Source organism: Caloenas nicobarica, chromosome Z (assembly GCF_036013445.1).
Source record: "Caloenas nicobarica isolate bCalNic1 chromosome Z, bCalNic1.hap1, whole genome shotgun sequence".
Classification (NCBI taxonomy): Eukaryota; Metazoa; Chordata; class Aves; order Columbiformes; family Columbidae; genus Caloenas; species Caloenas nicobarica.
Window position 1 is genome coordinate 64,515,686 of NC_088284.1, and position 14,123 is coordinate 64,529,808.

At 38.6% G+C, this 14,123-nt stretch overlaps 1 protein-coding gene across 5 annotated transcripts in view; it reads right to left on the reverse strand.

The window, feature by feature from the left end:
* Nucleotides 1-14,123, reverse strand: part of NFIB (nuclear factor I B) — a 177,062-nt gene that overhangs the window by 72,754 nt on the left and 90,185 nt on the right. For all 5 annotated transcript variants that reach the window (XM_065655431.1, XM_065655430.1, XM_065655433.1 and 2 more), the window contains exon 3: nt 3,014-3,067. In XM_065655431.1, coding sequence (XP_065511503.1) covers nt 3,014-3,067 — 54 coding nt within the window. The remainder of the gene's footprint in view (nt 1-3,013; nt 3,068-14,123) is intronic.

A 14,123-nucleotide genomic window follows, 5' to 3' on the forward strand; every position in this document is an offset into this window, starting at 1 on the left:
GCATGTCCATTCTCTCTCTGAAACCATATAAACTTTTATTAGCACCGTGCTAGCATAACAGGAACTTAATGACTGATGCAGACAACAGCAATGTTAAAACTCTTCTCCTCTCTCAGTTCAGTTCAGTTCAGCTCATCTATCTGTCTGGAATCTACTTAACAATCCCCGTGGAGAAGTGACCTTTACAACTCAGCTCTCAGTAAACCAAGTTTCATTCTTTAGAAATTATTGAAAAAGTTAGACGGGGAAATTCCTGGATCTTGCTACAAAAGCTGCATACCACTTTCACCATAAGCTACACTATCTTAATACTGTAGCTTGCTATCAAAGTATTCAGTGTATTTTTAGGAATGTATTGCAAAGAATTCCAACAAGTGCTCTTAATGTTCTTTTGTTTGGCAAGTGACATTACCCTACCACCATAGTTAAGACAGCAAATTACCAGACACCCTAAAGAATGCAACAGTCTAGCCAAACCTAGAAAAAAACACTTTTAACACCAACAGCCTCGCCAACTACCACTCAGTTTCCAACCTTCTCTTCCTTGGCAATGTCTTTGTGAAGATAGTGGCATCCAAAAGCCAACAGCACCTAGCCCTTGCCAACACGCTGGCTCCTTGACATACAGGCATCAGACCAAAACATGATAGGAGAATAAAACCTCCTGGCACTGCCAGTCTGTGTGCTCCTGGCCTGGGACTGAAAACAAACTTCAGAGTTGATATCCTCTGGGGCTCTGACAGAAGTGACTGCCTGCTTCTAATAATAAGACTCATGTGAAGTTTAATAAGAAAGAACAGGACAGCAGCCCTTTTCCCAGACAAGCTGAAAGGAGTGCAACTCCCTCTCATTCTCCTGCACAGCCCCAGAAGTTCTGCGTTCTGCAGTCCCACAAGCCTCAGCACTTACTCCCTGACAGTTTATCCCGAAGATGGTATCACACAAGGAATCGGAAAGAGCCTGGAAGTTCATGTATCCCCAAGTAGACAGAAAACATTCAATTATACCTCTGTCTCTGCTTAAACGAAGGGTTTCAAGGGAAGCAAGGCACAGCTTCTATTTTCTGTCCCCACTTGGCAGCCGATAAAGCAATAATACTGCCAGCAGTGACTCCAAAGCATGAGAAAGTGTTATGCTCAAATTTCAAGCAGAAAGTTTCATGACGAAACCAGCATCAGATTTCTCTGCCCATTATCTTCCCTTAGTTTTCTGGAGTTTGTCAAACATTGGGGCATCTGGCCTTGCCTCACAAGCTGCCAAAATAAAGCCTATACAGCTCATCTGCTGCCCTCCGCGGGGCTCTGTTGCTGGCAGCAAGATTACTCCTTGGTGGAGTAGCACAGAGTTGAGAATGAGGGTTGTTAAGACCGGACTTACTAGACGATGTGACCCTCACTAGAGGAATATGTCTTTCTACCTTCTTACTCCAAACGCTCAGTAGTAATTTAAGAACAGATTTTTGAAACACCTTGAAGGTGAGTTTCCAGACTCTGCCTTCAGCTTCCCAAACCCAGAGGCTACAAAGTACCCTTCAAAATTACAAGGGGTAATCCATTTGGTTTTTCTTGCACTCACAGCCAGAGATATTCTAATACAAAAATAAATGCTCTACAGCTAAATCCTGCAAGTTTTATAAAACTGTGCTTATCTGTGAGGAATTTTTTCAGGCTTATTTTAGGTGAAAATTTGCTGGTTTGGGTTTCTAAACCACCACCCTACATAATTTATTAGAGATATAAAAGACTAGTCGTGCCATGCAGTTTGGAGAGAAACAGCATTGAAGTCTTCAGCCACAAGTGACTTGAAGCCTGCAACATCCCTTCAAAAAAAAATCACTTGAAAAGGAGTTTATCATGTTATTTGACTGGTTCTGCCCTCATATCTCTAAAACATATCTGCAATCTTCCATTACATGTTTCTGGTTTTTATATTACAGGAATGTGGCTTTTTGTATAATGAGCTTTGATGGTTCTCCCACTTTTGTGTACTCACATGTAACACACATGATACACATAGAGAATACTTTGATCGTATGCATCATACAAAATGGTACAGCCACAACACAGGATGTTTTCCCTAATGTTTGGACAGATCCAGAAAATATGTATGTATATGTAACAACACAGCATCACACAGGTACTTCTTGGTTAGAGCGTGGTTAATTTTGCATTTAGAAAAAGTGCAAACTGAGTTAGTTGCAGCTTATTTCAGATAGACGCTTCTTCTGAGAGCCAAAATAAGAAGATATAGTAGGACAGTGGTCCCGGGAGTCACTGCTGGTTCATTAAGAAGTGATAGTATGTCTGTCACACTTGTCTTAAATAAAACAACAAAGATTACAAGATTTACTAGCATAGCCCAAATGATTTGAAGGATAACACCATGAAAATACAAAGAACCTGTGGTCTAAACAGTGTGGAATAGCAAAGTCTAGGTTTGATTTTCCCTCGAATGTTTATTTTTAGATAATCCTTGAAAGGACTGTTTACACTGATGTCTCTGTCAAAAAAAAATCCAAATGCCACTAGCATGACCCATTAACAACATGTTCAAAAACTGCTCTGAGCTGATGTGAAAAATATAAAAAATGAACATACCTGCATAATGCAGGTATTAAATAGAAGTAAAAAAGCTGGTAGCTCAGGTCACTGACTTTAGAGGTAGACCAATTGTGTTTTGTCTGAGATGAAAGAATAACTGCTGCATTTGAAAACTTTTATAAAAGTAAAGTTATTTGAGATCTTCTCTTCTTACTCCTCTGCCCATCCCCACTTACAAAATTATAAGAACCATGAACTGAAAGAAAAATTCCTTAGATCAAATGAATGTTGATCAAAGTACAACTGAGGCATTGCCAGTTAAAAAGAACTAAAATAATCACAGATTGTCCTGATTATATGTACCTACCAGTGCAAAATAGGTTGCTGACCAATTATGTTCTCTTTAACTATTAACAGTAGTATCTTTGTTCTCAAACAATGTTAGATGCACATGTTCTGGAACTTATATTTACCTGGTGGATTCTTGGCAGGATCATTGTGGCTTGGACTTCCTGGTTGTCCAGAATCTATAAAGAAATGAAAGAAATGTTTTACTAATTTGTTTTGAAAGTGTCTCACAATCTTTTAAGACCCTTCTTCAGTATTAAACTAATACTTAACTTTGTTCTTTAAAGGTCATTTCCCTGACTTCCTACGTGCGGGCATTATTGAACAAACACACTATAAGTAACCCATTCTATGCAGAAGTAGAAACATTGTGAAAGACGCAACAATCCCAATACAAGGAACTCACAGATCACTGAATAAGGACAAGAGAGTCATTCAGGTAAACACTCAAGTTGTAAACACATCTACAAGGGTACCTTTTCATTCCCTTTCCCTCCATCCCACAAATATAATATTGCATAATCAGCAAAGCAGAGGTAGTTTAATCTCAGGTAACGACCAGAAAGATATACTGGATCAGGCAACTAATGGCGTTTGCAGTCATGAGTCCCATATCTTTACCCTTTCCTTAAAGCGGAAAGGCTTGTGCTGCTTCCGCAGACTCAAGACTGCACTAATACGACTGTCCGTTTTAATACAATCTAGGCTTTGTGTTCCTAGTTTCTGAAAATCTCTGCTGTGAAACAAAGATTATGTAATTAAAAAAACTAAAAAAATCCAAACCCTGTAGACTTCAGAGAGTGTTCTTTTCATGATACATGCACCTAATGAATCAAGAGGATAATGCACTTTGATGTTAACACACTAAATATTAAATTATATCCTTATTCATAAAAGCAGTTGCCTCTAAAACTATCTACTTTTTGCTGTATTCCCACACCAGTAATACAACAAAACCCTGCTCCACTGCAATATTTTTTATTGACAAACACATGACAGACACTCTTGTATGCAAAGAGAAGAAATTAAATGAAGCACAACAATTTGTTCTGTAATTAGGTATCTAAAATGGTGCAGTTTTACAGTCTGAATAAAAAATACTCTTTTTTTTTAATGTAACAGTGCCTGCTAGAAGTGTAGGACCACCAAAAGATTGTATCATAGCACCACAGAAATTGCTGCTCTCAAATGCACCCCAGAGGGAAGTCCGAGTTCTTGAATGCATTGCTGCTACCAGTGTCCAAATAAAGAAAAAAAGATAGAAAAGGAGAAAAGTACTTGTCCTTCAAGCACCATCACCTCTTCTTAAAGCCAACATAGCCCTCAACCTAGAATGAAAGATTCTCTCCACCTGCTACACGAAGTTCATTGAAATCTATTACCATGTGTTGTATAGCTTAACAAACATGGCTTGAGACATGTGCCTCTCAAGAAGCTTAAGTTAACACAACTTTGATTCTACAAAAGATATGAGATGGAAATCCATTTCACAGTTCAGGTTCTACTGAATTCATGTGAATCACAGTTCTCACGGAAGACAAGCATCTGGGGCATACCAGAGTACTGGAAGACCAAGGCACATGCAAAACTCAGTTTCAATTTCATTAAAAACGCAACTAAATTTTCCAATACTGATTTAAATCACTCTTGCACACAATAAAATGCATATTGGATAGTGAATTTCACATGAAATTTCTTCCCTTCAACCCTAGGTAGGAAGAATAAAGCGCAGGCCTCTTGGTCATATTCTGCACATCCAATGGTTTGGGCACTCTTAAGAGTCCCACTGTACAGCACAACACATAACCATTCAGTAAGCTTGCTTCTTTTCATTATAAGATACAGCACATCCCCTTAAAAGATCAAATCAAGTTAATTTGAAAATTCAATCAGCCACAATAAATGCTAAAAATATTATGCTTCTGTGCATATGGATCTTTATACAGACAAACGTCCTTTTTCCTGTGTTGTAATGGGAAGGTTCACTCTGCAGGGCGTGAACTTTAATATTATTCTAATACGCATTCTCTGCTGCTGCAAACCATACATATTATTATTTAAATTAAGATTATCAGAGAGGATTAATTTTACACAGCAACAGTCCGAGTGTAAAACTACTGCAGATGTGTGGCTAAATGAAGTGCCAATTTGGCAGCAGATGCACCTAATAAAGGTTGGACAGTATAGCAGGGAGAACACAGAGATTTGAAACTAGATTAATGATGCCTACCAGAAGACAGCCTTTGAAGTTTTATCCTGTTAAAATTCACTAAAAAGATGCATAAAGTGAAGAATATTTTTAGCTCTTGCACATCAATTTGCCTTTACTCTTACTTTCTCATTGTCAACATGGCCACTTTCTGGACCCAGGATTTAAAGACAGATGGTAGTTTAAAAAATTATTTTTCATATTATAATAAGATAAACTTAGCAAGGAAATTTCCAGTTATGAGGACAAGCAGTTGTATAGTTGTCATATTTTGCCAGTCAGATTTATCTCTGTTTTACACTAACTACTGATCAATCATGATTTTCACAGATCGATTCTCACACAGTTTTGAGCAGTACACGCTACTAATATATTTGCCAGTGGGGTCTCAATGATCTTGAGAAAGCAAAGAATTACTGTAAGCTGAATATGAGAAGCAACCTATCTAACTCTTCACTTAGAGCAGCTGAGAAAGTAAAGAATTGTATTCTGTATGAGCGTATCAACCTACGTAACTCTGCACTTTAAGCGCACAGAAGTATCTCATTCTTAGGATGAAAGACACAGATCTGGGATGGCCTGTGAGGATCCGGTTCTCTTACCAGTGTCAGTAATTATAAAGCACTCTCCTGATTTGATCGGATGCAAATAGCCTTGCAAAGTAGAAGAGAACCGTAATCATTATATGAATAAATTATATTAATAACTTAATTTATAAGCAGAACATGGAATAAAAAGAGACATTTGAGCAATGCTCTTCTAAAAGAGGGACTAAGAGGCATTTTTGGAAAGCAACAGAAAATACGGAAGTAAAATATATGTTAAGACACTTTAAATCTTTCTTTATCCTCACCTGCACAAGATCATCAATTAATACATGAGCCCTGGGTTTAAAAATCACAGACTTTTCTTCCAGTGTGATGGAGAAAGACATAAACCAGACTCATGATCTGTCTATCTGGCTTTGCATTCAATTTTCCCACTAAATAAATCTGTACGCATTAAAAATCTTCCTAAGCCAGAAGTTGTAAGCAAAGATATACAACTAGTAGCAAATAAAACCCCATCACATCAACATGATGAAACTGAAATTTTCACCATTGTCATTTAGGTAGCTTGCAACTGTAAGTTCCCTCAGTTTATTCTTTTTCTTCAGGTTTTTGTTTGTTTGTTTGTTTGAAAAACCTCCTTCTCACTGTCAATGTGCTTTTCTTGAAAAAATTATTCCACACAGGTCTCAGAAATACTTATCCTTATTTGCTGCAGAATAAAAGTTAGTAGTTAGTTAGTATTCGTCACCTCAGTACTCTAATCTTTCATTTTTCAGCCCATAAGAGAGGATACTGTCTTTAAGAAGTAAGTCATGCTACATCTCCCTTATGCCCCATGCCGTATAAGGAATTTTGCTTTTAAGGCCCTCTGCTTTAGCATAACATTGAAGGCATTGAAAACAAATAGAGGCAGAATCTGTAAAAAGAAAAAATACTTTCTTGAGTCATGTCTTAGAAATAAGCAGATTCTTCACAGGTGTCATACCAATCAAATAAACTTCCTCAGTGGTTTCAGTGAACACATGTCACTTTTCATTTGCCACAGGCTAGGAGACAGCCTTTGCACTCAGTTCATCTCAGCCAACAGACACTAATTTAATCATTCACCAGCATGTAAATACACCCTCGTTCTTTGATAGTCCATGATGGAGGATAATAAAGAAGCAGAGAGATGTGGCACCATGTAAGTATCAGTTTGATGCCATTCAAGCCGTCACATACAGCATCTGACTTGACAACTGACAGAGTCACTACCAGGAACAAGAAACACAACTACTTCCTAGACTGTCATCCTTCAGGATTACATTGCCACCTGACATCACAAACTTGAGGCACTTGCTTGTACCCCTGAAAATCACAGGATCGCAAGACACCTCAGTCTGCCCGTGATCTGGTGAGACCTCCAGTCCCAGCCCCTGCCCAGGGGAAGGCTCAGCCATGGGATCAAACTGGGCTGCTTAGGGCTTTACAAAGTCAGGGCATGAAAATCTTCAAGGATGGAGACAGCCCAGCCTCCACTGCTGGGCTGTCCTCATAGGGAAAAAGCTTTCCAAATCATCTCTTCATCTTTCACAGATTTTCAGAACATCATCATGGTAGGAAAGCATTCATGGCAACAAAAAAGCAAGATATTTCCCTCACCTCCAAAGCAAATAATGTGATTAGCAAAAATTCATAAAGCAAATAAATAAGTACTCTCATTTGTGCACTTCAAATAATTACCATTAATTATTATTTTCCTAATTCTACAACACACCTTCTACTACCTGCATTATTTTACCTTGACAAAGTGACTGATTGGATTGACAAACTTCTCAAATACTTCTAACAATTTCGTTTTGCAAAAGCAATGTCTTTCATTATACACAACTTCTATATTAGACGACCCTGAATTATTGTACAATTTTATGCACACGATTCACATCAGCTGTAGTGATATTTCAGTTTGTTTATGGTATAAACAAGCTGAAAGTGTTCTACTGCATTAAATATCTGCTGAAATGAGTTGGTACAAGCATCATCCTTGTTTTCATAAGTATGTGAACTTGAGAGGGGATTTATTGTTCACATTTTCATAGATCATCACATTTAATGGAAATCCTTCCCCTGAAAATTTTGGCTGATTATGTATAGTATAATAAAATGCTCACCCCCACCATTTTCTTTGCTAGAGATCAAGTCCTGTGAGGAGCGGCTGAGGGAACTGGGGCTGTTTAGCCTGGAGAAAAGGAGGCTGAGGGGAGACCTTGTCGCTGTCTGCAACTACCTGAAAGGAGGTTGTAGTATGGAGGGTGTTGATCTCTTCTCCCAAGTAGCAAGTGATAGGACAAGAGGAAATGGCCTCAAGTTGCATCAGGGCAGGTTTAGATCAAGTACTGGAACAGGCTGCCCAGGGAAGTGAGTCACCATCCCTGGAGGTGTTTCGAAGATGTGTAGATGTGGCACTTAGGGACATGGTTTAGTAGTGTACATGGCAGTGCTAGGCTCACGGTTGGACCCAATGATCTTATGGGTCTTTTTCAACCTAAGTGACTCTATGATTCTATTATTCTATACCCCTGAAGATATATGCTATGAACCACAGTTCACACAAGGAGAAGCAGCAACTCAAAAACCAAGTAGGGCTGCACCGTGAGACAGACAAGTTTGCAGGAAGAAGTCTCGCATCGTACCCCATCAACAAGACTGCTACCTGGTGCTATCGCAGATAAGTATAAGATGTGCTAGGCCTACAAGTTTTTTATGAGCCTGATATTCGCACAGCTGGTAGTAAATGAACACCGTAATGAACTGAAGTTAGACATTTAGGTGCAAGTCATGGGGCAGTGGCATCTGCTCCCAGACAACACTGTACTGGCAAGGCCCAGTGGCCATGCAAGGAAGGATTACTTATTGCTGGCCTTGCAGAGCGTCTGTGGCATCCTCCAGTGCTCTTAAGCTGACACAGAAATAGAAATCCTGGTTGCTATTGATATGAGGTGCATTTAAATCTCAAGAAAGCCTCAGTTCCTCAGTGCAGACTCCACTTTAGCAAGTAATCCTCACTGACTTTTACTCCCTTCATTAGTATGCACCCAGGAGGTAAGGGAGAGACCTCTTGGGAGACCAGAGCAGTGGCAAGGGCTGCTCTGAATGTGCTGATCCATTTTGTGATCCTCCAAGAGCAGGCTTCATCAGCACCCACGCGTCACACCAGGAGCCATGAGGCACTGTAACAGCGACCTACTCTCTTTACCTTGAAAGGGTGCTGCCATCTAACCTTCACCTCCCCGAAAAAGGCAGTGAGGAACAGAACTGACCGCTGGCCCCAGAAAGCTAAGGTATCTATCTATCTGTGTCACCCGTCAGCTCAGGCGGGTACCCAGGTTTTAGTCGAAGCAGGCCTGTCATTCAACGGAAGCCTTCACAGCTCAGGCGTGGAGGTGCTTCTGCTGGGAGACAGCTGGCCTGGCAGGCAGGAGAGGGCTCTGCTTTCATTTGGGTTGGAGCCTGTTTGCTTTGGAGTGAGGACACAGCAAGAGCTACTCAGTCATCGCCCATCCCCTTTTACTGCACTCCCTTGTGCCCTCCCATAAAAAGCCAGTTCTCCTGTGGCTGGCACGACGGGGAGAAACCCCACAGCTTTTGGCCAAGTGCCCCTCCATCCCCATGGGGCAGGCTCCGCAGCCGCTGTGGTGGGGTCTGCAGCTGCAGTGGCATCACCATGGCCAGGTTGTTCAGGGACTTCCTCCTACCAGGTGGGCTGAGAGAAGGCGGTGTGTGACAGTTTTGGGGCGTCAGAGCCATGCAGGTCATGGTGGGCTCCCTGCTTCACCTCCCCTGTTATCAGCAGCTCAGACCTGCTGCTGCCAAGTCACTCCACTGGCCATTGTCAAGACTGTTAACTTTTCTTCAGAGTGTTTTAATTAGGTAAATAAAAAATGGTAATTAAATCAGCATTACGTAATGTGTTTCTGATTTGTAATCTCATTTAAATTAATTAACTGACTCAGCCCTTGTTTAGTTTTTAAACTGCCCTAGTTAAGAAGTGGAGCTCTGGGAGTGAATCCAGTTTTCATATAGTTGAAAGAAATTCAAGGACCTAGAATCACTTACCAGAACCAAAATAGCAATAAACATAGTCAGCTTTTCAGTTTTATGTACCATGCACAGATTTATCTTTTTAATTTAAATTCCCTTATTTGTTTATGTAAAATAAATCACAATACTTATTTATTCAAAATATTTCTTGTACAATTTATAAAGACCATATGTTGCTCATTTTGAAAATGGAACAACTTTCCCCAGCTGTGTTATAGGCTAAGTTGTGCATGGAATATATACATATTATATATATGTATGCATACACACGCAGACATGCACACACATTTTGAAGTTAAGAAAAGGGTTATATTTTTTCATGGCCTGAAACAAATGTTCCCCATACTACATAATATTAGCTGACCTCTTTTTTGACATGTACGTTAAGAAGAGATTTACATAGGTATCTTGCCACATGTGGATGAATGTGAAAGAATGAAGCTGCTTTCCAAAACTTGCTGGATTTAGTAGGAAAGGATGAGATATGAACACTTAATTTTATCCATCTGGAAGACACCGTGAATACTAGCCATAGTCAGAAACATTCAGAAGTTGTTCTTGGAAACCAAGAAACCTTTTCAATTAAGGTATGTATCATAAAGAGATTATATTACAGATTCTTCAAAAAATGAAAAGCAGAAGGTAGAACACAGTGAAAGACTTATTTGGGCATTTAGAGAAGAAAGAAAATATATGATAGTTCATATTAATTAATGAAAAAGCTCATATCTGCATGTAAAAAATAGGAATTTGCTTGCATATATAAACTGGCCATTTTATTATATCGTAAAATACAAAGGTTGACCCTCGTTTTCATGCAATGTATAATACTAAGAACTTCTATGTGCAGTCTGGTTTCATGGAAATCAATGTGGATTTTACCGCTGGCTGCCATGCAGTCAGGATTTCATTTTGTGTTGCATTTTAGACTAGTAAAGCAAAAAGAGTTCAGGGAGTTGAAATACACATTTCCACTACATAAGGCAAAATTTTTAGGCATAGGATGATGATGACATGACTACAAAAACAAACAAACAAAAAAGAAGTAGTTTTGTTCAATATGGGTCTCAGTCAAAGATAGTTAAAATCAATGGGAAGTTGTCCCAGTGAGCTTTGGATGAGGCATGTCATGGTAAATTACAGTTTAAAAAAAAAAAAAAAAGCATAGTTCGATAAATGCTCTAGGATGGGACTGCATTTTTTCTTCAAAGTGCATTGCATACTCCACTTAAACATACAGTAATAAAAGCTAAATTCCTCAGTCTTTAAGGAAGTTACAATTTTATGCTGCTTCATGACTCTAAAACAATGCCTGACAATGCACAAAGTAGTTTACAAACATTAGCAGAGGTTCACAAGGCCTCTATATTATTCTTTAGACAGAGATTTCCTAAAATTCTAAGTATGCCACCACACTATACACTAACTGGTGGAAATAAACGGCAATTAAACTAAAACACTGGGGTTTTACATATCATGGAAACTCCAAAACTAGAGTAGAGCACCACAGCGTTTAGTATTTTTTCAAGGCAGCTAAGAACAGTATGAGGTAGTCCCCTTCCAGTAAGTATAATAATATTTAGGTGCCAAAAACAAAATTAAAATTTTCTCTGAAATAGGAGGGAAAAGTCTTAATGATTTGACAACCTGAGCGTCATTGTAGTGTTTTTAAATACTGTAACATTTACCAAAGTATCTCCTAGTTTTCATCTATGATCCACAATACTACCACGACTATGTTTTCATTTCAATTAATTCCAACTTTATGACTGGTGGTAAAGTGCAAACTTTAGCATAAAGAATACGGATTACACTTCTAAGACCCCAAAAGAGTGATGGTTTGGTTTGAGTTGGGTTGGTTGGTTGGGTTGGGTTTTTTTCAACTGCTGACCATACACTGATGGGTATTTCTTCTCTTGAGATTGCCAGTTGATGTTATGTGTAATTTTTAAACACTGGGATATTAATTTGCATCTAACAGAGATGCGATATAAGGAATGTCACAGTTCTGTGTGTCCATAAGTAACATATTTTTTATTATAGATGTATATACACATAATTTGTAGGTTATGTTACCTTTGCATACCACTGGTTCATAAACGTGACTGGCATTGCATGTGTGCTCACAGCCACTGTGTTTATTTTCCATCATATGCAAGCTGGTAATAAATAAGTAATGAGATGAGACAATGTATAGAGTACTGAAGCAACCCTGATAAAAAAATAAATTCTGATCAATGTATTGATTTTCTGCCTACTTCGATCTTCTACAGTAGATAAAAATTAGCAGTACCTAATCATATGATGTGCCAGAGGAGAACTTAAAATGTAGAACCGACTAACCCATAGAAAGGTATGACTGTTCGGGGTTTTGGCAGGGATGTTCTGAAAAAAATGAAGGATTTTTTTAAAAAGCGTGCAACCAAAGAAAAGGAAAAAAAAGTATCGTAATTTAAAACTTGCCCTTTAAAGCAATTTTAAAGAACATTTTTCCCACGGACTCCCTATCTCCCTATTAGCAATATTACTGTTGTTTCAGTCATATTGGTCAAAAGCTATAAAAAATAATATCAAATCCTGTCTGATCATGTTCTTTTGTTCTTTTGTGCCTTCCCAGCATAATTTTGTCATGTTGTGGCTAATATCAAATGGGAGCATCTGGTTTGTAATTCTATAACTTTCACCGGATATTACATGCCAGCATATCCTTCACTTCTGCTAATTTCTAATATATTAGCATCATCTACATAGGTGAAATTCCCTGATATAGTTACAGTACCAAGTGCAGTTCTGCAACCAAGGCTTTAAAATACGCTTACTGGTTCAGCATACAACATAGGCTGCTTTTGCTCCCTGTATTTTGATTTATTTACTAAAGGTGGCAAATATTCTTGTAGTACTTAAGGGTATCCCTATATTTGGAAAAAGCAAACTACTTTTTAACTAAAAAAACAGTTGTATGGATTCAAATGCCAAGGTTTTTATTTTTATTGCTTACCACCTTTTTTGTTTGCACGAATAACAATTGAGTGTTAATTAAGTTAAAAAAAACCCAAAAAAACCCCAAAAAACAGCAACAACGACAAAGCACTAACTCACAATTCTTACTGCACCTGGTAACTTGCCAGTGCCTTGAACATTATTTAACTGTCCAGAGTTCCTCAGGCTTATTTTCTTACTGCTGTTCCACCACAGCAGGACCTTGAGAACTCTATGAAGTTTAATTTGGTCTGCAGCTATAAAAAGTCTTTGGAGATAAAAAACCTTGTACAAGTTTGCTGGAAATGCAAGAGAAACTCAAATTTCAGTTTGTGGCAGACAGCAATGGGGGTTGCATCACCCAACCTCTCCAAGACACAAAGCCAGAATGAGCAACTTTAGACACTCAGCATATCTACTGTAACTGCAGGAGTTACATTCTCATTAGAGGCCCTTTTTTACTTTAAAAGAAAAAAAAAAAGAAAAGAAACACACACACACACACAAAGGAAACAATAACACAAAAAAACCAAAAAACAACAAACAAACAAACAAACAAACCAAAAAACAAAAAACAAACCACAACCCACAAAAAAACTCCTGCTGGTTAAATATATAGGATAACATTTAATCCAAGCAGTCCTGTCCTTTCCATTTTAATAAGTTTGTATATTCATGTATCTTTGCGTCTGTGTGCTGAAATTATAAATGCATATAGCTTCAGGGTTATCTTACTTATATACCATTGTCTGGGGCTTTGTAGAGGGAAAAGTCTAATGAGTTAAACATGCTAACTCTCTTGTGCATTACTGAAAGAACAGGAATAAATGTGAACGGCACCTTCACAACAGCATTCCTTACAGAAATATTTCAGGTTTTTCTAAAATCTGTATAGCAAAAAATAGCAACTGAATACTTGCACTGTCCTTCTTCTGGGAACAATACTAACCATTTTCCCCTTAGTGCACCCACACAGCACGTTCAAGAATCAGTTTGACATCTTCTTATGTGCATTGAAGCATTTTGACAGCTCTGTGCTGTATTTTTCCTGAACAAATGGGTTAAGCTCACTTGACCCAAAGGAGTTAAATGAGACACAGTGCACTGCACAAGAGTTCAGGTGTATGCACTGTAATTACAGCAGACCCTTTTATGACCGATTTCAAGCAGACGACAGTACCTTAAAGGAAACTTGAGAACTTCTCAGACTTTGCCTTACCTTCCTTCTGCCTGTCCCTCCCTGCCCTCCACAAAAACACATACACCTTGTGCACTTCCGAAAATATATTCTTACAGCTCCCTTTCTAGCCAAGCCTCCCTTTATTGTGGTTGCTACCAACACTTCAGAGCAGTGTAATGTCAATCTGTCTGTGCTGCTTCAGCAACTTGACGTGAGTTTGGAAGAGTGTGCAATGC